The 26,788-nt window shown below is 35.4% G+C and overlaps 1 protein-coding gene across 5 annotated transcripts in view; it reads left to right on the top strand.

Annotated features, from left to right (window-relative positions):
* The window catches only part of PTPRK (protein tyrosine phosphatase receptor type K), a 604,468-nt gene that overhangs the window by 550,330 nt on the left and 27,350 nt on the right, over positions 1–26,788 (top strand). The window contains exons 14-18 of one of the 5 annotated variants that reach the window (XM_043457401.1): positions 9,557–9,695; positions 17,839–17,999; positions 19,782–19,817; positions 22,821–22,832; positions 23,711–24,052. In XM_043457401.1, coding sequence (XP_043313336.1) covers positions 9,557–9,695; positions 17,839–17,999; positions 19,782–19,817; positions 22,821–22,832; positions 23,711–23,769 — 407 coding nt within the window. In that variant the 3' untranslated portion in view covers positions 23,770–24,052. Of the gene's footprint in view, positions 1–9,556; positions 9,696–17,838; positions 18,000–19,781; positions 19,818–22,820; positions 22,833–23,710; positions 24,053–25,133; positions 25,319–26,788 lie in introns of those variants that run through there. The other 4 variants (XM_043457398.1, XM_043457397.1, XM_043457399.1 and 1 more) reach the window with 4 other exon arrangements.

Genomic DNA, 26,788 nt, shown 5'->3' with positions numbered 1-26,788 from the left:
GCTATTTTCACTTTTCACCGATATAAAACTCTGATAGACCCTGTTTTTTAATCAATAATCTAAGACTAGACAAGTTTCATAAAATCATATGACATGATGAAGCAAGTGACTTCAAAGGATCACTGAGTTAAATAATGCATACTTCAAGATGCCCTTAAGGCTTAGCCGTCCACTGTGGCAGACTATTTAATTAATAACATGTACTTTACAAAACTCATCATTATATATTTATACAATAGTCTGCTAAGATTTTTTTAAAACTGTTTTTCAGTAATATCAGTTCCCCTATTCGTAACTTTTAATTTTTATATGATAGCCCCAAAGGGCTAATATCTAAGCTGTCTCCATCCAAAGCAGCAGAATGTATTAATACTTCTACTTTCCACTATACGTGCTTCAGTTTATAAAAAAACACTTTCCCCATCACTATGATTTGTGTGTGTGAATGCTCAGTCACCTCCAACTCTGCGACACCATGGACACCAGGATTCTCTGGCCATAGAATTTTCCAAGCAAGAATACTGGAGTGGGTTGCCATTTCCTGTTTCAGGAGATCTTCCTAACCCGGGGATCAAACCTGCATCTCTTGTGTCTCCTGCACTGGCAAGTGAATTCTTTACCACTAGCACACCTGGGAAGCCCCATTATGTCACTTACTATTCCTAAAAACTATATAAGAAGTTCATCTTATGCCAATACTCAAAAACCACCCCCACAAAAAAAAAAAACAACATATATGCCTGGTCATATATATCCTTGTGTTTTTTTTAAGACAGCTGATTTTCTTTCTATCATTATAATCAACCATAGGCAAGTTTAGTTTTATTCTTTTATTTATTCAACCAATATTTTGTACTATTACACCTTTCCAGGTCCTATTAGAAATATGGTGGTAAGCAGAATAACACATGGTCCCTGCTTTCACGGACTTAACCACAGTGGGAAGCCTTGGAGAGCTCTAGCTAGAGGAGTGACGTGACACAGTGGCGGTCTTAGACTTTGTGCTGCGGTGTGGGTTTTCATGTGGATTAGGCAGAAAATGCAGCCGGGGGGGTAAAACACGTGGCTTCCATGTAATCTGGTTAAAGGATGATGTTGACCAGAGTTAAGTAGCAGCAGTGGGGATGGAGAAAGTAGAGACAGGAGATACTTTTTAAAAAAATTAATTGATTTACTTTAATTGGAGGCTAATTACTTTACAATATTGTAGTGGTTTTTGCCAGACATTGACATGAATCAGCCATGGGTGTACATGTGTCCCCCATCCTGAACCCCCATCCCATCCCTCAGGGTCATCCCAGTGCACCGGCCCTGAGCGCCTGGGACAGGAGATACTTAAGTAGTAGTACTTTGCAGTTAATTGTATCAGGGGAAGAAAAGTCAAGTGTTCTTGTATGCCAGTTTACCCAGGACAATTCCAGTGTTTGCCTTTTGTTCTGTCATAATTATTGAGTATTCCCCTTCACTTTCAAATGCATTCCAGTTTGGATGATAAATTATATGTTAACCCTAGATATAAGGAGAGAGAGGAACATTCAAGAATGATGCTCAGCTTTCTGTTTGAACACTGTTTAGAAAGTTGTGTCATTTTCTGAAAGGGTAGATACACTAGGGGAGGAACCGAGTTCAGATTGGGATACGGTGTGTTGAAAGTGACTTTCCTCCATTGAATGCAGACGTATAAAAGAATCCAATGACTACATGAGTCAGGAGCTCAGATTGGAGTCCTTGGTTAGAGATATGTGAATGTGGTATATAACTCTCTCTCAAAATATGTTATTGCATATACCCTTCTTGCAGTGATATGAGGTGATAAAATGCCTGCTTGATAAGATGAAGCAAGATAAATGACATAAACATTGTGTCTTATCATTAGGCTACTATTGACCTTCCAGTGATGTGTCAGAAGGAGGATCATCTGCTTAGAATGATCCTGAATCATGCAGCCATGATGAAGCTGATGGTTGGGTGTCAGGAGCTGATGATGTGATGGTTAGGGTTTCTGAGTGGGATGGATTGGGATGGTGCAAAACTTCATCATGCTACTCAGTATGTTGCCAATCATTTCTTTCTGGAATTTTCCATTTAATATTTTTAGCTGACAGTGTGCTACAGGTAACTGAAACAGTAGAAAGTGAAACTGAACTGGAAGGAGGGGGCTACTGTATATCGATCTGAGAGTGATCAGCATGGATAGCAATTGAAGTGATAGAAGTAGATGAAGTCACCAAGTCAAAAGTATGGAAACCTGAGTCAGGACGTTCAGGTTGTCACTGAGGAACTCAAAGCAGCATCTATTTTCTAAAGGAAATGAGGGAGGGACTCACAATGGAGATCTGGAAAGAAAAAGCCTGCATCATGGGAAAATTGGGAGATGATCAAGTAGTGGAAGCCCCAGGAAGGAGTGTTTGAAGAAAACAGCGTAGACAGCAATGTCAGATGCTCTCAGGAGGTTGCGTGAAATAAGTACACATAGAACTCAGTAACTAGTCAGTCGTTAGAGACGTTGGTGATGGTGGATCGGTGCCACTGCGGGACATCAGCCCGGTTATAAGTAATAAGCAATAATTGGGAAGTAAGTATGAACAATTTTCCAGATTATAACTGAAGAGGAGAGGAAGCATTAGTGAAATACCTGGAGCATTTGCAGTATGATGGTGTCTCTAAAGACACTATGAGATCACCTAATATATGGTACTTAGAGGCTTCTGTTTCTAAAATCCATCATGAAGATAGATTGTATTTGTATGATTATAGCTATTGTGTAATTTTCTTTTTAATTAAATGTGTGTATTTTTTAGGTATTTATATGTTTTTTACCTAAGTAAAGTTACTTCAACTATTTTTGCCCCCAAAAATGCATCTCATAAATTTGTTCCATAAACATAAAATACTGCCTTAGTTATTTTCCTGCTGTCCAAAGAATTATGCTGCTCTTGGCTTCAGAACACTGGGGACTCTTGGAATATTCTTTGGCAGATAAAAAAAGGTAAAGATTTATGGCAAAGGAAAGCATTTCTGAAAAAGGTGCTCCACATTGCCTTTGTGTATGTGCATAAATTATAAACGGGGCTCAGGGGTGCAGTCACTGTAATAGCTTTTTGCTCTCTTTGAAGAAAATAGAAAATGCCCACTTAGGGGCTACTGCTTGTGTTTCCATTAATGAATCTTCTAAGCTTGAATGATTTTAAATAGAATATTTATGTTCCTTGGTTTAGTAGGGCAGAAACTTGGAGAAATGCATGCGATTAAGGTATATAATGTAATAAATTTATGCAGACATTTAATAAAAAATGCTGTTGGTAATAATAAGTCATAACTAAAGACTTTGAGGAGGATTCACAATCAATGGAAAACAACCACCAAATCGTATGTTCCTGAAGAATTTGATTAGCCTTCTCCACTCAAGATTTATACTGATTTGAAGCATTGACAAACAGCTCTTTTGCACAGGACTTGTAATCATGACAAACAAGCAGTCTTACCCGACTCAGATGAAGAAGCTTTGTTTTATTTTTTTTTTAACTACTTGGTAAATATTAATTGAAGTCCAGTGTTTTATAAGGACATATATCCTATGACCTTAAAGTAGTAACACTGTTTTACATAATAAATTATAAATGTTTCACTACTTTGCAGACTGAATACACCTGCAGAGTTTCACTATCTTTGGCCAGTTTACTTTTAGATTTGACTTTTTATTTCTGGAAATATGTTTAAATTAACTCAGGAGCAAATCAGTGTTATTAAATGAGACTTCTAAAACTTCTCCATCTTCTGCATTTGAAATTGTTTAGCCATCACCTGCATGTCACTGTTGCTATATAATTACTAATCACAGTTAGTATTAAGGCTGGCTATTCATACTGTGTATACGGTGAGAGCTGTCTACTTTTGGATGATCCTAGTAGTTCTGAAGATTCTTATGAAACATAACATATGCTACTTAAAGCATAATATCCTTGTAAAGTTATCTCATAATAGCATTTGTTTAATTGAATTAAAATGCTGTATTAAAAATAGATTTACCTCATTAAACAAGAAATAATCTTCCAAAGCATTGCAAAAAGATTAATTCTGGGAGTTAGGGCAGAAAATCACAAAGGAATTATTCTTACCCTCTGAAAGGCATGTGTAACATAGAACCTTATTAGAGTAAGCTTTAAATCATGAATCATGATGATTTGTTGCATGCCCTAAAGTTTCTTCTAGAGATTTCTACATCAAACATTCTGTCTCCCTATCTCAAGAAGTAACTGTGTCAAGCCAATCCAATTTGACAAGTGCAAACAATAAATATATTCCTTTTAGTTTTATATCCAACTTTGAAATATACTCCCCCTGCTTTTATTGAATATATATGTATACATACATAAATATGTAAATATATTTAAGCATACATGCACAGTGACATATGTGTGCATTCCTAACATGGCTGTTGGGAAAGAAGAGATCTCCAATATATTTAATGCATGTTTTGATGAATTGAACCATAACATGTAGTTTGAAATGTGGTAAGCAATTCAATCTGAGTCAGACTTGCCTGTGGGTCTCCAGGAGGTGAGGGTCAACAGTTTGGCCTCAAACCAAACAACAGGGAGGGAACACAGCCCCACCATCAACAGAAAATTGGATTAAAGATTAACTGAGCATGGCCCCACACATCAGAACAAGACCCAGTTTCCCCCACAGTCAGTTTCCCATCAGAAATCTTCCATAAGCCTCTTATCCTTATCCATCAGAGGACAGAATGAAAACCACAGTCAGAGAAAACTACCAAACTGATCACATGGACCACAGCCTTGTCTCACTCAATGAAACTATGAGCCGTGCCGTGTAGGGCCAACCCAGACTGATAGGTCATGGTGGGCAGTTCTGACAAAACGCGGTCCACTGGAGAAGGGAATGGCAAACCACTTCAGTGTTCTTGCCTTGAGAACCCAATGAACAGTATGAAAAGGCAAAAAGATAGGACACTGAAAGATGAACTCCCCAGGTCAGTAGGTCCCCAATATGCTACTGGAGAAGAGTGGAGAAACAACTCTAGAAAGAATGAAGAGAGAGAAACAAAACCAAACAACACCCAGTTGTGGATATGACTGGTGATGGAAGGAAAGCTGTAAAGAACAATATTGCATAGGAACCTGGAATGTTAGGTCCATGAATCAAGGCAAATTGGAAGTAGTCCAACAGGAGATGGCAAGAGTGAACATCGACATTTTAGGAATCAGTGAACTAAAATGGACTGGAATGGGTGAATTTAATTCAGATGACCATTATATCTACTACTGAGGGCAAGAATCCCTTAGAAGAAATGGAGTAGCCCTCATAGTCAACAAAAGAGTCTGAAATGCAGTACTTGGGTGCAGTCTCAAAAATGACAGAATGATCTCTGTTCATTTCCAAGGCAAACCATTCAGTATCACAGTAATGCGAGTATATGCCCCTACTGCTAATGTTGAAGAAGCTGAAGTTGAACGGTTCTGTGATGTCCTACAAGACCTTGTAGAATTAACACCAAAAAAGGTGTCCTTTTCATCATAGGGGACTGGAATGCAAAAGTAGAAAGTCAAGAGATACCTGGAGTAGCAGGCAAGTTTGGCCTTGGAGTACAAAATTAAGCAGAGCAAAGGCTAACAGAATTTTGCTAAGAGAATGCACTGGTCATAGCAAACACCCTCTTCCAACAACACAAGAGATGACTTTACACATGGACATCACCAGATGGTCAATACCGAAATCAGATTGATTATATTCTTTGCAGCTGAAGATGGAGAAGCTCTATAGAGTCAGCAAAAAACAAGACCTGGAGCTGACTGTGACTCAGATCCTGAATTCCTTATTGCAAAATTCAGACTTAAACTGAAGTAGGGAAAACCACTAGACCATTCAGGTATGACCTTAATGAAATCCCTTGACGATTATACAGTGGCAGTGACAGATAGATTCAAGGGATTAGATCTGATAGACAGAGTGCCTGAAGAACTATGGATGGAGGTTTGTGACATTGTACAGGAGACAGGGATCAAGACCATCCCCAAGAAAGAGAAATGCAACAAGGCAAAATGGTTGTCTGAGAAGGCCTTACAAATAGCTGAGAAAAGAAGATAAGTGAAAGGCAAAGGAGAAAAGGAAAGAAATACCCATCTGAATGCAGAGTTCCAAAGAATAGCAAGGAGAGATAAGAAAGCCTTCCTCAGTGATCAATGCAAAGAAATAGAGGAAGACAATAGAATGGGGGAAGACTAGAGATCTCTTCAAGAAAATTAGAAATACCAAGGGAACATTTCATGCAAAGATGGGCACAATAAAAGACAGAAATGGTATGGACCTAACAGAAGCAGAAGATATTAAGAAAAGGTGGCAAGAGTACACAGAACTGTACAGAAAAGATCTTCATGACCCAGATAATCATGGTGGTGTGATCACTCACCTAGAGCCAGACATCCTGGAATGCGAAGTTAAGTGGCCTTAGGAAGCATCACTATGAACAAAACTAGTGGAGGTGATAGAATTCCAGCTGAGCTATTTCAAATCCTGAAAGATGATGCTGTGAGAGTGTTGCACTTTGCACATATGCCAGCAAACTTGGAAAACTCAGGAGTGATCACAGGGCTGGAAAAGGTCCATTTTCATTCCAATCCCAAAGAAAGGCAATGCCAAGCAATGTTCAAACTACTGCACAATTGCACTCATCTCACACACTAGCAAAGTAATGCTCAAAATTCTCCAAGCCAGGCTTCACAATACGTGAACTGTGAACTTCCAGATGTTCAAGCTGGAGTTAGAAAAGGCAGGGGTACCAGACATCAAATTACCAACATTCATTGGATCATAGAAAAAGCAAGAGTTCCAGAAAAAGATCTACTTCTGTTTTATTGACTACACCAAAGCCTTCGACTGTGTGGATCACAACAAACTGTGGAAAATTCTTCAAGAGATGGGAATACCAGACCACCTGACCTGCCCCCTGAGAAATCTGTATGCAGGTCAAGAAGCAACAGTTAGAACCAGACATGGGACAAAGGACTGGTTCCAAATTGGGAAAGGAGTACGCCAAAGCTGTATGTTGTCACCCTGCTTATTTAACTTATATGCAGAGAACGTCATCCCAAGTGCTGGGCTTGATGAAGCACAAGCTGGAATACAGATTGCCAGGAGAAATATCAGTAACTTCAGATACGCAAATGACACCACCCTTATGGCAGACAGCAAAAAGGAACTGAAGAGCCTCTTGTTGAAAGTGAAAGAGGAAAGTGAAAAAGCTGGCTTAAAACTCAACATTCAAAAAACTAAGATCATGGCATCCAGTCCCATAACTTCATGGATAATAGATGGGGAAAAAAAATGGAAACAGTGACAGACTTTATTTTCTTAGGCTCCAAAATCACTGCAGATGGTGACTGCAGCCATGAAATTAAAAGGCGCTTGCTCCTTGGGAAAAAAGCTATGGCCAATCTAGATGGCATATTAAAAAGCAGAGACATTACTTTGCCAACAAAGGTCCACTACTCAAAGCTATGGTTTTTCTAATAGTCATGTACAGATGTGAGAATTGGACTATAAAGAAAGCTGAGCGCCAAAGAATTGATGCTTTTAAACTGTGGTGTTGGAGAAGACTCTTGAGAGTCCCTTGGACTGCAAGGAGATCAAACCAGTCAATCCTGGACAGAAATCAGTCCTGAATATTCATTGGAAGGACTGATGCTGAAGCTGAAACTCCATACTTTGGCCACCTGATAGAAAGTATTGACTCACTGGAAAGCCCCTGATGCTGTGAAAGACTGAAGGCAGGAGAAGGGGACGACAGAGGATGAGATGGTGGGATGGCATCACTGAATCAATGGGCATGAGTTTGAGTAGGCTCTGGGAGCTGGTGATGGACAGGGAAGCCTGGCGTGCTGCAGTCCATGGGGGTCTCAGAGTCGGAAGCGATTGAGTGAATGAACTGAACTGAACCTCTATTTGAAATTGGAAATTCCCTGAAGCCTGGATATATGGCAAGTGTCGTCAGAAAGCATAACACCCTTGCTTAATGAAGAAACAAACTGAAGGCTTGCTTTTCTTTCTTGAGAATTATAGTTATCTTATACTGGTCCGTGGGGAATTTTATCCTATCCTATGGAAATAATATGTTAAGACGGTTATAGTGAATTACTTTGGAGAATTAATTGTGTTCCCTGTAACGCTTGTCTTCAAACCATGTTTCCTACTGATATACCTTTAAATTGCCATTTTATGAAATGATACTGATACTGGATTTATTGGTTCTTTTTCATTTCCTCCTTGGATAAATTAAAAGTTAACAACCTGTGTCAGTCCCCTTTGGGAGGAGACTGTGCCTAGTTGAAACACTGGAGCAGAAATTTAAATGTGTGGGTTTGGGAGTGAAAGAAGAGGTTGGAAGTAGAAACCAAGAGAGAAAAGCTAAAGAAGAAAGGATTGAATATAGAAAAATGGATACTTTGTGAAAGGGAATTTAATTATCCACTAGAAAGGTCTGAGGATAGATTTAGGGATCCCCTTGTTTGTTCATTCAGCCAGCATCTCTTGACACTGTGATGGCTGCTTTTAAGCAGTTTCCTAAATGTGCGTAATTCTAAGAATCACCTGTTCTCTTGTCACATTGATTCTTAGCAAGAAGGGGCCATGAGCCTGGAAACATGCTGCTTTAGAAGATGTGTTAGATTTTGTCTCTGTTCTTGAGCAATTTACAATTTATTCCGTATCTCTAAGCCTCAGTTTTGTTTTTTTTTTTAATCTGTAAAATGTAGATAATAATGTTTTCCTTGCCAGTTTTCAAGGCAAATAAAAGAAAAATGTCTTCAGAGGCTTACTGGAGCTTGTAGATTTGTTCAAGATTTGTAATATTGACTGTTTTTGTTAGTGAGGAATGGTAGTTGCTTTGAGAAAGAAAGAAAGTGAGGAGATAGAAAGAATTTTTTAAAAAACTTTCATCTTCTCAATGTTCTGTTTTTCAAGTTTGTATTCTGGATTTTATTTGTTAAGAGGATGTGAAATATTCCTTGACAAATTTGTTGTCCATTGGTTATTCTTGTCTTCCTCCAAATCAGCGATTTATTTCAAATCTTTTAAATCATATCATAAACGCACACCTCCAGCACTTACACTATAACCCTCTGTATCCCAGATAAATGCCATTGACACTACCTTAAAGGGTCATGCATGGCACCTTGCATTTGAGCAGAGAAGTACTTGTTGAATGAAGTGATAAAAAAATGAATCTCTAAATCCAACCTCATCTCTCTCCACCATACTCTTGGCTAAAAATCCTGTGTCCTTACTCTTAAGGACACTTGAAGGAAAATAGTTCACCATTCCCTTTCTTTTTTTATGTTAACAACATCTCTCTTCAAAAAATACTTCCCTTAACCTTAAATATGTTGGAGTTTAGCATGCTACCATATTTATATTTTCGAGTTACTTTTATTCAAATAAAATAAATTGTCTTTCTGTAGTAATATTTAGCTGGGAATAATTTTCCTTTCTATGATAATTAGCTACTTTCAGTAATTTATTTTTTTGATTCATTTAGCAGCAGCAACAGAAGAACCAGAAGTGATTCCAGACCCAGCCAAGCAGACTGACAGAGTGGTGAAAATCGCAGGCATTAGTGCTGGGATTCTGGTGTTCATCCTCCTCCTCCTCGTAGTCATATTAATTGTGAAAAAGAGGTAAGGCCTGATTTTGTTCTGTCCCACTCACTCACCGTTTGTGTCACGGTTACCAGTTTTCAGACACTTCTTTGTTTCCCTGAGCTCTTTTTAAATGAGAATAAACAACAAGAATTGAATTTTAACAATATTGCCAGCTTCTAAGTATATTTCCCCTGCTTGGAAAATAAATTCTAATTGGTTATTTGCAGTTTAATTTTGGATATGAAATATGCTTTTGTCAATTTAACCTTGAAATTAATGTATGAATTTAAATTCCTCAAATGCTTGCGATATTCATATATCTTATATTTTGAAGTTTTTTTTATTACGCATGGCAAAATAAGAGTTTATTATGATATTTGGTGTCTGAATTATTTTGTACTTTTACTGTTTTTCTAAATGTTGACTACAAATAAGATATGAGAAATATGAACATTATTTTATGAAGTTGTACATTAATATTCACTGACTAAATACTTTAGCACTTTAATATGAAGAACCAAATTTTTAAATTGAGCATTAGTGTTTTATACTATAGCAACCAATATCGCCATCTTCTGGAATTATATGAAGATATTAAGACCTACAGGAATTTAAATTGAATTATATTTGATAGATTAAGGTATACTTCTACTAGAAAGCATTTCAAAGAATATAGTTTTTATAATTTGAACTTTTTCTTATTCTATAAAATATCATTATCTGTAAGGCATTGTTTTAGAAATTAATGGAACTCTCCAATCCTTCCAATCGTATCTTTTAAACAATATTACGATCTGGAAGGATTACTAAAAAATCTTTGCTGAGTATAGTTCTAAAATATTGGTGTATAGACTTATTTCTCATTCATTAATTATATTGAATATAATAAAAGATGTTGCTTACTTCATACTAAATCATATAATATACTAGTATGATTGTTATTTGTACTCAAAATAAATCATTAATAATATAGATGACTCATACTACATGTTTAATGATTCCATAAGAGTTTATTTTAATGTATTGCCTCTTTACAATTACCCCCTGGAGATATATATGTTGGAGAAGACACATCTGCATTAGAAACATTAGGTATGCATTATAGTGTTTTGTGTTAAATTAGCTACATACGTGCTTTCCCCAATAGCGCTTTCTCTTTTTGCTGTTGTCTACCTCTGTGGTTGGAAATTATATCATATTTGAGACAGGAAGGTTTAAACACTTTACTAATAAATTTGCCAATCAAGATCAATAAAATCATTGAATACAACTTTCAGATCTTATGTTTCTACTTAGTTTAAATTTATATTCAAGAGTTAAACTAAACTCTAGAGAGTTAACTTTGCTTTAGAGTTAAAAGTATTTCAGCTACTTCAGGCTGGATATGAAAACATGAAAATGGCCTCTGGTTATGTCTTAGTTAAAATTGGGTTAATACTGGTTTTATTGGTTAATTATTTGAAAGCACTCATTTGTTGTAGCCTTTCTAATCTGTGGCTGTCTGTTTCAAAAATAACCAAAAATGAAACATAAATTTTTTAAAGTACATCAAAACAATCTCTAAGCATGATTTTTCTGTGTGGTTAAAATGCTCTGACAACTCTCTAAAACTGCCTAATGCATCAAATTCTTTTCCTGGTTCATATTTTAAATGGTTGGATAGATGAGCCTCTCTATTAAAATGTTTAATGTTTGAGTTTTCATAATTATGCTTTAATTGATTGTCTTCTACTAGAAAGTATGCTAGGGATTTTGTTTTTTTTCTTTTTTTTTTTCTCTTTTCCTCATCACTACTTCTAGGACTAGAGAAGTTGCAATTTTATAGGTACATAAAGTTACATGGTTAGGTATATTATCTTCTATATAATATAACCAAGAATCCCTTACTTATCTAAGAAACTTCATAATAACTTTTAGTTATACATAGTATATCACACATATATTGTATATGATCTAATCATAAATATGTTTATTATACATACACAAAGATATAGGTATTATAACAATGTTAGGATCAAAGTTATCAATTTTAGTATATCATGTAGTCTCCCTATATGATATGCTAATATACAAATTTATAATAAAAATAATGGAAAAGCAAATTATTTTAGCCTTGCATTATCTTTACTTTTATGGGAAATTAAGTTTCTCAAGACTTTATCTCTCACTAGGAGTAATATACGTAGGTATATTTCTCATGTTGAAAAAAATTCTGTGTATTTTTGGTTGTTGTATAAAGAAATGGTTTGGAATTTAGTAAAATTCTGCAGTGAAGGGTATATATAAAGTAAGTTTTTAGGCTAAGAAAAGGGATATTGCATCTTTCAAAACGCAAAGTCATTTTAATTTAATCACTGTTGAATTATTTCCAAATGTATGCCATTTTTTCATTGGTTATATATTATTTTAAATTTGCAGCATGAATGCATTAATAATTCCAAACATAAATTTGAAATTATGTTTCAGTACAGTAAATGTATATGATATCATGGTCACATACATCTGCTGTAGAAACACCTTTGTGCATTTGTACTATATGGTGCATATGTATATTCACATAATATATGTATGTACCTGTATATCAATAAGATATAATGACTTATTTATAGAAATTAAGGTGTCATTCTGCATATATTCTGTATTAACCTAATAGATCTTTACGTTTTGTATTTAAAGAAAAATAGTCAATTTAGTGTAGAAGTTCTATACACAGCTATTCCATCTGTCATGACATTTAGATGGTAATGGATGATATTATGCTTAACTGCATGTTAAAAATACACAATCCATTTAATTTTTCAATTTTTTTTGGCTATAGAAAAGTCAGCATGTTATTTTTCCAAATTATGTATTTTAAATTTTATTTTCTATTGCGTATGTCTGTTTAATTGCATGGCGAAAGATATCTAACCAATGCATGAGCAAATTGAAATCCAAACAAAAACAAAACATGAATCTTATTTTATTTTATTTTACTTTTTAACGCACATTTTTCTGCTTTATTGAATGTGACAGAGTCACGCTTTTCATTCACCATTGCTTCTCTTTTTCCACTGTCTGTGATTTGCTTGCCAGAAGGAGCTACTATTCTTACTCCTACTACCTGTAAGTAGAAAATGGGTGATATACGACTTTACATGTGTTAAAGATGCAGTATCCCTTTTCAAAAAAACAGCAAACCAAAAAACAGAATGTTTGCAATTTTGATGACTGCAAAAAAATATATTTTTCTGGACTCTAAAGCTATAAAGTTTACCTATTAACCTATTTTATTAATCTTTTTAAAAAGGGATATTGTATTTCTGTATGTTCAGCTACTTTTAACTTTTATTTACGATTTTCCATAAGTAGGCATAGTCTATAGCCCAAAGCATCATTTACATACTTAAGTCAAACCTGTACATTATCAATATGATATCTCACTCATCTGGTAGAGATAGTGGTTGCAATTCACTAATACCTATTTTTACATGTGTGTGCTTTAGTTGCTCAGTCGTGTCTGACTCTTTGCAACCCCATGGACTGTAGCCTGCCAGGCTCCTCTGTCCATGGAATTCTCCAGGCAAGAATACTGGAGTGGGTTGCCTTGCCCTCCTCCAGGGGATCTTCCCAACCCAGGGCTCGAACCCAGGTCTCCCCCATTGCAGGTGGATTCTTTACTGCCTGAGCCACACTGTTATAGCCAACAAAATGACCCAACTGATGTATTCATAGAAGAACATTCAAAATGCCTTCACAGAATGCAAATCAGGTCAGGTCTGACTGTGATAACTTCTCTCCACATTTTCAGGAATCTGGGATGGGTTGTGACTTCAGAACACCTTTGGTTTAGCTATGTAGGCAATCAGTATGCTCTGGTGAAAACGAATGGATAAGAATTATAATGTGGCAGTGATAAAGAAAGAAAAAAATCTTTTTAGAGAAGAAGTTTTGAGTTTGTTTATTATGACTTAAATAGGACAAGGATTTTGTAAAACCAAGACCAAAAAAGCAAGCCTGTCAACCTAACAAAACATAATAGGTGTTACATATCCTTTCTTGTGTTCCAGAGTTTTAGCTCTTCTATGCTTAGGTATGAAATGCTACTCTTGATGAGGAAGGACAGTGTTGTCCTGTTTGTTCCACTAATCATTCTCAGCTTATTACCTTAAATTCCAGCATATACATTCAATCCAAAGGAATGATACAACAGAGTATTCTTGGTCATTGCTTGATCAATATTTGATCCACCAAATTTTGAGAGTCAAGGATTTTGATTAAGTATTTGGTGCACATATCCCACAGTATTTACTTCACTAAGTAAATTTAAGTTAGCATTACAGAAGGATTTGGTGAGAGTCTCAATGACTGTAACAGAATTCTGCCAACAGTTTAAATATTACAAACATTTGGCTTTTTAAAATCTGATAAAATAAGCAGGTGTAAAGTAACAGTGCACCTAGCTTATTGTGATGGATCATAATATCCTTGTTAAATCATGTTTGATGAAGCCAAAGGTAATTAAATGTACCATTTCATACAATGATGAAGCACTTTTCCTCTTTATAGCCCACCCATATATCCACCTGCAGAAGTTTATGCTGTTGGCTGCTTTGATAATGAAAGTCATTTGCACATCTGTCAAACTCAAGTAGTTGCAAAATGATCTGCTTAACTGTCCTGAAGCGTACGTTATATATGCTGGTTTCTCAGATGGAGACAAAATATCAAACATGCAGGAATCAATAAATATTTAATTATGAGAACATCAGTAATGTTACCATTAGCCATCCATTTATCTATAATATTAGGATTGGATTGCCTTTTTATAGATGTGTGGCATTTCTGTATTCGAGACTATGTATTAGGCTTTGATACTGTTACTGAAGTACTTAGGGTTCCTGGCATTATCAATCATAATTAGAAAAAAAGTTTAACAGACTTAGGTTTTTAAAAGCTGCTTAAACAGATCTAGTGAAGCAAATCTGAATTAGACAGATTTTAAAAGAAATGTAGAAATAAATTATAGTAAAATTTAAAAGTAAACCAGATGTAATTTTTGAACTAAAAATTCATTGGCATCGTCATAGTAACTGTCAGTTCTTGATCAAAGCACTTAACTCTGGTGATGATATTTATTTCTTTTGTAATAACCTGAATTAAAGCCTACCTCACAGGGTTGTTGTGAGGATTAAGGTATAAGAAAAAGCTGATAATACATGGTTGGCAGATATCAACAAAGGTTTTATATGTATTCTCTCATAATCTGTCTACTAACAAAGGTTTGTGAATCTGAAAAGTAAAAGTCCTTCATTGCCATGACTTTTACCTGTCATGCATTTGACAAGTTCATTACTTCTTATTTTTTCTCAATCATAAAATGTTTAAATGATATATTTTAAAGTAAAGCCTCAAAATTTAAACGTCTTTACCATTTGCTTCAAACTATCTGTCTTCAGATTTTTTGCATTGTTTTTAATCCAAATTTCAAGCTGTCTTATTTTTAGCCACGTCAATCTCTCAGAATTTTTGAGGAATGAATTTATTCTTTCTCCTTATCTAAGAAACAAAGATTGAAAGTTATTTCTTCAACTCTTTTTTAAACTTTAAAATGGCAAAGCATTTGTGTTACATCCACATTCTTCTCAAATTTATAACAACTAATGTTTAACTCCTAGATCAGTGACTGCTTCATATTATAATACACATGGCAATGTGACAATTAAAAAAAAGGAACTGGATATAGTATCAGGGCTTAGGCCTTGGAACTAGGTCATTCTTTACTGCTTATTAGATTAATAACCTTGGGCAAGTTATTTAACTTGTCTAAGCCTCAGTGAACTCATCTGTACAATTAGAAATCTCATGCCTTCTTCAGTGCATTGATCTGAGAATTAATTGAGTTAACACATGACAAGTGCCGAGCATATCAGAGACCTCATTCATCCATTCCAACAAGTTTTTAATGAGTGTCTGCTGTGTGCCAGACACTGCTCTGAACGCTAGGGCTATGCAGAGGATTCTTCCCTTCATGGAACACGCAGTGGGAAAAACAAAAGGATACTTGCAATGATGTGATGAGTATTATTATAGGCAGAAAACATGGTGCTTTAAAAATACCTACCAGGGAAACCTAGTCTGAGAAAGATTGTATTTGCTCAGTTAGAGAAGTCTCCCTGATGAGGCAGGACAGAATTATAAGTTAACCAGATATTAGAGGTAAAAGAAGATTATAGGTCGAAGAACAAATAGCCTATAGGCAAGTTTGGAACTCTCCGTAGAGGTTAAGTTTGAAAAGTGAAGGCTGTAGAATACCCTATGACCTACTGATGTGTGATTTGCCCCATACACTCTTCCAAAAAATAGGACCACTTGAAAGAATAAGAAAATATACATATGTAGATTCATGACCTCTCTTTAAAAATAATTGTAAAATTAGAAACTACTCTGGGATCAGATGCCAGTGTTCACATAGGTAAGTTGCCCGCTAAATTGCTCTCCAGTTCCCCACGGTCTCCACCCTTCCTTGTGATGCCTCATGACAGGAAGCAACACTTTTATATTCCGTCTAAAACCTGTTAGGAGTTTTACAGAGCTTTTGCCTGCTAGCCTAGAAAAAAGAGATAAGAGATCTTTCAGTGAATAGAGCAAATATTGCTGCTAAACAATGGTGGTGGTGATGGTGATTGTGATGATGTAGTGGTCGTGCTAGTGGTGGTGGTGGTAGTTTTTGTTATACTTTTGTCATTGTTTTATTATTGATGATACTGTCCTTATCATTGTTATTATTTCTAAAATGTATAATGCCATTTCCATCCCTAAAGCTTACTCTATGACTATCTTACTTAGGTGTCATATATGCTATGTCAATATATTGGATTTTGTTGGGTATGTATCCTTGAGGCTAAGTACTATAATTCTCAGAGAAAAATATCCTACACATGAGTAGCTCTCAAATTAATAAATTAATTTTCTAAAGGAAACGCTTTTGGACATAAACACAACTACTAAAATAAATCACTTTTTTACCATGTTTGTAGTATGTTAGTATATTTATTCTAGTACAGATACTAATGAGAATCAGAAGAATGTACCCTTGTTAATAATCCAACTAAGAAATGTTATTCTTAAAATAGCTAAAATATATTTCCAAGGCACCTAAACTGCTGCCATAAACTCAGAAACATAATCTGGCTACTATAGGTATTTAGAGTCCCTTTCTTTTTACTATTATGAGATGAATATTTATATACCTTAAATAGTTTTTTAATTGCATGTTTCATGTGTAACATTCACAACGAACCAGATTGTATTTCACACCCTTGATATGTAAGATAAAGATGTCAGTGTCTGAGGAGCTCAGAGTGTAACTCTGCTCATTTCCAGATCTCCTGGGTCATTTGTTCTGCGGCATCTGTAAGGCCATTCTGTAGTTGGCACTGTGCCATGGGGCTCCTAAACATATTTTTAGGATCTGACCATGTTTATTATTCATTTGCATAATACTTCTACATAGCACTTTCCAAACTTTTCTCAAAGTGCTTTTCTTATAAAGTACATAATTTCCCCATATATTCCTGAGTGTTTGCATTGTTATCAAGCTGCAGTTGATTCTACAAATTTCCTGATTAGGTTTGTATTAATGTTATATAAATATATTTTAAAATGTGAATTCTACACATTGCATTTTTACCGAACAAAAGACAAAGAGTGAAGAATAGAGTTTGTCTATTTTAAGTGGATGACTGTAATAAAATAAACTTGAAAAAGTAGTCATGTTATTCCCAAAGAACATCTTCTGAAATTTTGATCAAGCGTGTTAATCACCCAGAAGGAAAACCAAAATTTAGCATTAACTTTTCTTTGAACAACTCTACTAAGGAAGCATTTACTTACTGTTTTAATAAAGTATAGTTGTGCTTTATGATAATTTATTGTAATGATAAAATACAAGAAATGATGAGACATTTGGGTTGACAGCTTGAATGTTAATATATCCATATGACAAATAAAACAATTTTATAGCAATCAACAAATATTGCTTAGATGTCAAACTTAATTCCTGAAATTATGATATATTTTTAGAGTTTCTAAGCCAAATCTATATCTTTAAGCTCGGGCTTTCCTGAATACTTACTGCTGGTGTCAGTTCCTCTTCAAGCCTCACGCTAAGGTTTCCCTTCCGTATTTGTCTTGGCAGCAAGCTTGCTAAGAAACGCAAAGATGCGATGGGGAACGCCCGGCAGGAAATGACACATATGGTCAATGCTATGGACCGAAGTTACGCTGATCAGAGCACTCTGCATGCAGAAGACCCTCTTTCCATCACCTTCATGGACCAACATAATTTTAGTCCAAGATGTAAGTTCTTTACCAAAATTTTGATTGATGACTTTTAAAGCTATTTAATTTCTCTCTGAATTCAACACATTAGCTTTTGAATAGTGATGGGAAACCAGGCAGAGAGTGGAAGAAGAAACTGGAAATAGAAAAAGTGATATGGATTACTACGGAGTGTATCAGAAGGCTTATTGTCAGTCTTGATATTGGATTTAGTTTAAATTCAAACTGTACGAATTTTATTACTATAAGAGACATTCATACACCACTCAGACCAAATCTGATTGCTTTAAGTTAAAATATTTGATTGCCTGCATAAAATTAGCTCATGTCAGAATTTATAATTGTTTTATATTTGAATCTTCCATTGTATAAGGTTAAGTCTTTTGAGATATGAAATATCATAATTCTTTCTGGGAATTATTGGCATAGGAAAAGTCATTCTATTTAATTATTCTATAGATGCCTCAGGAATTTCAGTAATAAAAAGTTAACCAGAGAAAAGAGAAATCTACATACTGTTAGGTATCTGGTGTGAAGTCCAAAAGTTTACTTAACTGAGGGATTGACAGGGAATGGTGAAATCCATCTATTCACTCATCTGTGTTAAGAATTGCAAATGTTTGTCTATAGAGACATATCTTCTAAAACAGTTCCTCTGAAGTATTGTTTAATGCCCCATCATCAGTACTACTGTTTATCTTCAAATTTTCTAGAATTTTTTTTATCCCTTTCTATAGCACTGTGTTTATTTTGTTACTTAAAATTAAGTTCAATTACCTGATTGTCTCTTCAAATAGTTAAGTGAAATTGGTACTTGAGGAAAGCAAATTGTGTTTATCCTAGGCCTTGTGTTCACAGAGGCATTTGCCACAGATCCCAGTTTGGGAAAAACTGTCTAAGGAAAGAAGCCAACAATAGAAGTGTTATTTTCAATACAGATTATAAAAATATGTAGTGGTAAGACTGAGAAAATAAAGTATTTGTAGGTTTATGCATTTATGGCTTTTCAAAAGGGGATGTTTTTTCTGAAATGTTCAGCTTGGTGCAAACTTTTAAAAAATTATTGGCCATGATTTTCCTTGATATATACCTATATCACATTAGTAGTTAAGGATATTATAATCAGTCATTTTGATATTTAGTTTTAATAGTGATAAGGACTTTCTGATCTGTTCTATTTTTTTTCACTGTAAGATAAATAATAGAGAAAAACATAAAACATTGTTGCTATTGAAAGTTTTGCTAAAAGTATAGATGTATCGCTTCTCTAACCACTTGATTTAAAAATTAATCAATTAAAGATTTGAAAGGATTTTTGTTTCCAAAGTTTTTCTATCTAATGCCTGTATACCTTACTAGGAAGCTTGAATTTAGCAGTATATCTATAAATATACACTTAAGAACTTGGAGAAAGGATTAAATCTATTTTCCAAAGTTAGATAAAGTGGAATGAATATAATTACCTAAGTACCTCACACTGGATAGACCTAAATGCACTTTTTTCCCCCTAATTTTAAAATCTTTATAAATTGAAGTTGAATCTTCTTGGTTTTTAAAATTGGACTGACTACTGAACTATAATTATAGATGCACCTTTCCTGGTAACCCAAGTTGAGAAAGAGAATGTTCCCTTTGCAGTGATTATAGTATAGTAATAAAGTTACAGTTAATAGTTATAGTCATAAATAAAGTTTAATAGTTATATTTCTTAAGAAATGATGAGTCTATCTTAAAGGAAAAAAGAATATGAAATACGACTTTAGGGCAATGTGTTCCTTCATGAGCTGTGTTTTCCTGCAGTGCCCAGTGATCCGCTCGTGCCGACCGCCGTGTTAGGTGAGGCCCTGACTCTCTGCCCTCTTTTCTGCATGGACCCCACTTCCTTGCATGGGTCACAGCTTTGTCCTCACGGTATTTACACTGCAGGAAGCAGTTTGATTTTGAAAGTATAGTCCTGATTTTACCAAAGAGAGCCATTGTGATCAGCCCAATTAGATCTAGTGCATTTCAAATTAGTTGGGTATACTTTTTTAAAACAACTTATCCTTTAATTCTTGGTTCTGTTAGATTTGGAGTGAGTACAAGGACCCTTACTATGAATATATCAGTTCAGTTCAGTCCCTCAGTCGTGTCTGACTCTTTGCGACCCCATGAATCGCAGCACACCAGGCCTCCCTGTCCATTATCAACTCCCGGAGTTTACTCAAACTCATGACCATCGAGTCGGTGATGGCATCCAGCCATCTCATCCTCTGTCATCCCCTTCTCCTCCTGTCCCCAATCCCTCCCAGCATCAGGGTCTTTTCCAATGAGTCAACTCTTCCATGAGGTGGCCAAAGTATTGGAGTTTCAACCTCAGCATCAATCCTTCCAATGAACACCCAGGACTGATCTCCTTTAGGATGGACTGGTTGGATCTCCTTGTAGTCCAGGGGACTCTCAAGAGTCTTCTCCAACACCACAGCTCAAAAGCATCAATTCTTCTACACTCAGCTTTCTTCACAGTCCAACTCTCACATCCATACATGACCACTGGAAAAACCATAGCCTTGACTAGACGGACCTTTGTTCACAAAGGAATGTCTCTGCTTTTTAATATGCTATCTAGGTTGGTCATAACTTTCCTTCCAAGGAGTAAGCGTTTTTTAATTTCATGGCTGCAATCACCATCTGCAGTGATTTTGGAGCCAAAAAATTAAAGTCTGACACTGCTTCCACTGTCTCCCCATCTATTTCCCATGAGGTGATGGGACCAGATGCCATGATCTTAGTTTTCCGAATGTTGAGCTTTAAGCCAGCTTTTTCACTCTCCTCTTTCACTTCCATCAAGAGGCTTTTTAGTTCCTCTTCACTTTCTGCCATAGGGTGGTATCATCTGTATATCTGCGGTTATTGATATTTCTCCCAGCCATCTTGATTCCAGCTTATGTTTCCTCCAGCCCAGCGTTTCTCATGATGTACTCTGCATATAAGTTAAATAAGCAGGGTGACAATATACAGCCTTGACGCACTCCTTTTCCGATTAATGTTTATATATGCAAGTTAGTAGAATGAATCCAAATGTACACATTTCAGGGGCCAGTGCTACCAGAATCGCTAGTGTATATATATAAAATATAGCTGATTTAAAGGGATTTTTCTAAATCCTCCTAATTTTATAACAACTAAAGAATACATTTCCAAGTAAACATTAGGCATTTGTGCATTTGCTTTAGTTTTGTCTTAGTTAAGAATTTATAAATGCAGGTAAAATTGCAACAGTATTAATAATGGAGTGTTGCATTCTATATGCACTTTACATGATAAGTGTTATCTTTCAAAAAATTTACATTAAGCCAAGATTTACCACTACATTGGAGAAGGAAATGGCAACCCACTCCAGAATTCTTGCCTGGAGAATTTCATGAACAGAGAAGCCTGGCGGCCTACAGTCCATGGAGTCGCAGACTTGGCCACGACTGAGCACCTAGCACTACCAGTATGTAACATCTAAGACAGCTAGTATTGCTACTAATAAATAAGGCCGTTTCAGCTGTAAAATTAAATAAATCTTTTACAGTATATTTAAGAATGCAATGAGTTTCATTTCGATTTGTACTCTGTCCCTTGACTAATTACACAGCAATGATTCACGACCAGCTGGCTTGTACGTTCACCAGTTGTCTTATCAGTTTGTCCCCCATGCTTCTAACATTTAAGATTTAATCAGAGAAATATAGAAATTGCCAGATAAATGTACCTTTAAAATTCCCAGTTCTCATACTTTATATTTAAATTTCTTTGAACATAAGACATCAGTTTACACATATTTTTATCATCAATGTATTCAGTGTTTAATTATATTTTCAAAATATGTTAGAACAATACAACTAAGTCAGTTAAGTAAAATATACCTTTTTGACTAAAATAGTTATTAAAAGTTAAAATTTTATAATACAAAGTTATATTCTAAAAGAATCTGTAAGTCAGTTTTTTCTGTCTCTGACTGCACTCTTCCTTTGATATTCTCAGCAACAAGGGCAGGGAAGTGAGCTAGGGAATTTACCCCAAAGGATGGCCTGATCATATAGGGAGAAGCCAGGAATCATGGTCTTTGAGAGGCATCAAATTCCTCTGAAAATGTCATCTTCTGTTGAGCACTGTAGAATGAGGTCAGCATCAAGCTCATAAGTTAAATTCAATGAAGTTATTAAAAATTCAAGGAAAAAGATAGTTACTTAACTGTTAAAATTTCATTATGGTAATATTCAAAGACATGTAGAATTGGGTCTAATAAGTCTCAGTCCTCTTGTGAACTCACAAATATGAACTCATGAAAATATTCATGAAAAATGTCTTTGCTTCCCCTTCAATAAAATGATATAATAATTCTTACCATACCTTCTCCACAGAGCTTAGTAAAGAGAAAGTGATAATGTATAAAGTTTAAAATATTATTTTAATAATTTTCCCCATGAAAGAGGGTATTTATTTTTAAGGAAGGCTAGAGTTAACACAACAGAGTTATAAATCTATTCATTTAAACAATCATGGTGCATTTTATTTCATTTTGTAAGTCAAGCTGGTTGATATTTTTTATATTTCTTCTTTGAAAGCTAAATAACTTATTAATCATACCAAATTTAGAAATGATTTGTTGCATTTTTCATCATTCTTGGAATCACCGTGTTTATAGTTGTTTTGCATCCAGTTGATTTTGTACTTATAAAGCAATTTTTGAAGTCACTTCAAATATTGCTTGATATTAATACCTGCTTACTGATTTCAAAAGAAGTCAGAAACTTTTGTATTGATTCATATTTTTGTTTTTTTGTGTTTTACTGCTGCATTGGGTTAAAGTCCCTATTACTGGTAAGTGTATTGCAAAGAACTCTAGAAGACATTTCCATCAAAGAAATATTTAAAGTTATTCTTAAATGTGTAGTAAGGATAATAATTAGCACATGGACTCTTGCTTGTAGTCGCATTGTTAGGTAATTCAATGAGGTGAGGTAGAAATGTATAGATATTAATAATTCACGTGTGATTATTTTAAAAAATACTGCTCATTGTACCACTGTATTAAAGCTTAATGCAAAACAAAAGGCACTGTCTACTTCATATGGAGACGTTATCGTGTAAGATCTGGAATACAGATGAGTCCTCTGTTTCTTACTGAGCCTTTTACAAATGTAAATATTCCACTGCTCCAACAAGTACAATGTAAGCTCCGGGTCTGCTTCTCGGAGCACTTACTACCTCTATTCCAGCTTGGATGATTGCATTTTGCCTTCCTAACATTCTGTTCTCTTTACTTCTTATCCTAAGCTGTATATTCTGTGATAGTGCCCCGATCAGTGGCTTCTGGATTTAATTTTCCAGGGGAGATGTATATTTCTTTATGTCAGTCTATTGATTGCAGTGTTTTAGCAAAGGTAGACCAATTGAGTGTTGTCTCATAGAAAAAATAGTAAACGCTCATGAATCATGGTTGCTAGCAAATGTTTGTGTGTAGAGGGGTGGGAAACCAGAGTAAAAAGCGTTAATTCGTTTAGGTATTTTTAGGTCACAACAGAATCCAACCGAATTTTTTTTTTTAATTCAATGTGGACTTTTATAAGTAAATGCAAAAGAAAAAACTACGTTCAGCCTAGTAAGAGAAAGTAAAGTAAATGCAATCAAGCTAAATTATAGAAGCACACAAATCTGATTGTGGGGTTCTTTTTCTTTTTTTTTTTTTCCTTCTCCAGGAAGAAAAAGTGTTTATCATGGGGACAACAGTTCATTTTTTGCCATATCCTATTTGTAGAGTTGGTGATAGAACAGGCAAATGTACCAGCACTTGAAATATGTTTAACTGTTAACTAAATATCGTTCTCTACAGTATGCAGTATCATTAAAACAAAATTTTCCCTAAGAGTGTACTTTCTCTTCTGTTAATGAGTATGGCACTATAATGTTTGCCAAAGTAACACCCCTTAAAACATTTGTTTTTTTGAAGATGGTAAGTTTAAATGTGATCATTATAAGCATGCCTCTTCTCGCTGTAATGATTATCACTGTGGTCATTAAAATAATATTTATTTTTCAGAGGTAAAATGTTCTTGTTCTTTTCTTCCTTCTTATGACAGAGACTTAAGAGTTTCTTTTCATTTTAAGCTAACAACATAGTTGGGATGGGGCCTGCACTTAAATGTGGGTGGTGAGGGATTTAATGGATTTGTAACTAATTGATTCATTGCAATATTGAAATATTTATTGAGTGACTGCTTTTACCAGGCACTAAGAATAAAAAGAAAAATATGACTCTTGTCTCTACATGCTAAGCATTTAGAGTTTAGTTAGAAAAAGAGATCAGGAAATAAATGATTAAAATACATTGTAAGTGAAATGAATGTAGGAGAACAGAAGGCCATGGGAACATAAAGCAGGCGCTGTGTAACTCAGCCAAGATGGGCCATGGAGGAATTCCAGAAGAATCTAAACATTTTGTCCCAGAGACAAACCAAGGTTTCTTGTACACAGTAACCAGAAGAGTCAAAATGTATCAGCAATAAAAAAATACAGCTATAATAATAAACCAGGGGAGTAGAGATGAAGTGTAAATGCACATATAACCTGGCTAGCAGACGTACTGGGCCATGGGCTGATTCTGTAAAATGTTCAAGTTTCTGAGTCTGGAGTGTTTCATGGTAAAAAGTCCCAGGTGGAAGGGCATAGTAGGACTACAATGGGGATGGGTTGCCTATTGGGAGGTTGGGATATGGATGGGAAAGAATTTGTTCAGTTTAATCAACAATGAAAACACCTCTCCAATTGACAACTTGATCTTCTCGTCCCACAATATACTGCTATGACTGCAGATACAAGAAAAAAGTCAGAACTCAGCAAAATCTCCCACTTACACTTCTTTAAAGTGGATCAGCTGTTTCTCTACATCTCACAGCATCTGTTGTCTTGCTTATATACACATATTAATAATATGCCCTGACCTCCTACCTGGAGTAAAAGGTTTTGTCTTTATAGGGATGCTGCCCTAGGTCTGCACTATATTTCTTTCTTCCTCCTATTATCAGAAAGATCATAAGATCTTAAAATCTGCTTTGCATAGATATATATTAAACAAGGTAACTTTGTCTTTTTTTTAATCTTCTGGAATCTGAAACATGGCAGATGAGAACCACAGTGCTACAGCAGAATCCAGTCGCCTCCTTGATGTACCTCGCTACCTGTGTGAGGGGACAGAATCCCCTTACCAGACGGGACAGCTGCACCCCGCCATCAGGGTAGCCGACTTACTGCAGCACATTAATCTCATGAAGACGTCAGACAGCTATGGGTTCAAAGAGGAATATGAGGTGAAAGTTTCAATACTATGTTGAATCTTGTTTCTAACCGTGATACTCAGCAGAATTGAACACCTTTTCCTCCCATTTACATAGCAAGTCCTGGAATACTCTGTAGACCCTCTAATCCTTTGTCTATGAACAATCAAGTGGGCATTCGAGGAGAAGGATGTAGATGGATTGAAAGAAAAGGATACTTCCTGGGGGTATAGCTGGGTCAAAATTCATTTTAATAAATAATGTTGGATTTCATAATTTCTTTTACTGTGCTACCTAGAGACCAGTTTGTTAGACCTTCTGTTTTCCCCACTCAAAAATCCATAGCAATATACCTTGAGTCCTGGTGTACCATTGCAGTTTCTGCCAATTGAATGACCTAAGCAGTGGACACTTGTCTGCCTTTTTGCGTGTTGACCCTTTGTTGAAAATAAGATCAAGCTATGTGTGCTAAATGTGCTCCTTGTCACTCTCAATTTTGTTTTGAGGATTATAGGTTGAGGGTGGCTGGGAAGAAAAACAGTACTGCAAATTCAGACAACAAAAAGCAGCCCAAAAAAGGATGTGGGAAATTCTTTCATCCTTATTTCCCCTTCCTACCCAAACTAAAACAACAAGATTATACTACAGAGGAAGTTATTTAACTAAACATCCCAATGTATATAATATAGCAAAAAGGGAATAGTTCTTTTGCTACTTTTCACTTACTGAGAAATGGCACTCTGGGGTGTAGAAGAAAGTATCTTCACCACCATACACGCACAGTTAAAATGAAAGAAGCCAAGGAGTATTTTACTTTGAAAGACCACCTAAAATATAATGCATCTAACTTCATAAGGAATCTTCTAAACATCTCCTTTTATTTACAGATTACTTGTTATACCTTAGTTAGGGAGTGAATGAAATTATTTTTGAATTTTGAATATCAGTTTTAGATATACGCTGGGAACACAATGCTGTGGTGACAAAATAGTGCAAGGAATTACAATATTCTGTCAGAACTATCTTGTTGTTCATTGCCTGTGTATTCCTGTGTACCTTGCTTCAAAGACCATTGGCTCTTTGAAGACCCCATTTCTTGCGTTGAGCAAAGTTTAAATTTTTCTGCAAAAAGATATCTATACCCATACTTTAAATTGCTGCATATGGTAATTAAACCAATCAACAAATTCATCTGTTCCAAGAATCTTGGAGATGGTGACTCTTTTTAATTTTCATATGGTCTCTTGTTGTGGAGACTGAGTCCTTTTCATGATCTTCAAAGAAACTAAAATGTGATGTATTGCACATGATTTAATGAATAATTATGGGAGAAAACAGGTTTTCTTTGTCCTGTCAGAAATGCTAAAGGAAGCATATTTTTGAAAGATGCTCATTAAAAGTAGTTTTGAAGTCTCTGATGCTTTCTCTACTTCCATCTCACAAAATTGCAGTGATGTTAAATTTGAAATACTTTCAAGGCTCTCCCCCCTACTTTTTCCCCCC

The sequence above is a fragment of the Cervus canadensis genome, chromosome 33 (assembly GCF_019320065.1).
Source record: "Cervus canadensis isolate Bull #8, Minnesota chromosome 33, ASM1932006v1, whole genome shotgun sequence".
Lineage (NCBI taxonomy): Eukaryota > Metazoa > Chordata > Mammalia > Artiodactyla > Cervidae > Cervus > Cervus canadensis.
The sequence above is the reverse complement of the archived record's forward strand: the minus strand, read 5'-3'. Positions and strand labels throughout refer to the sequence as shown.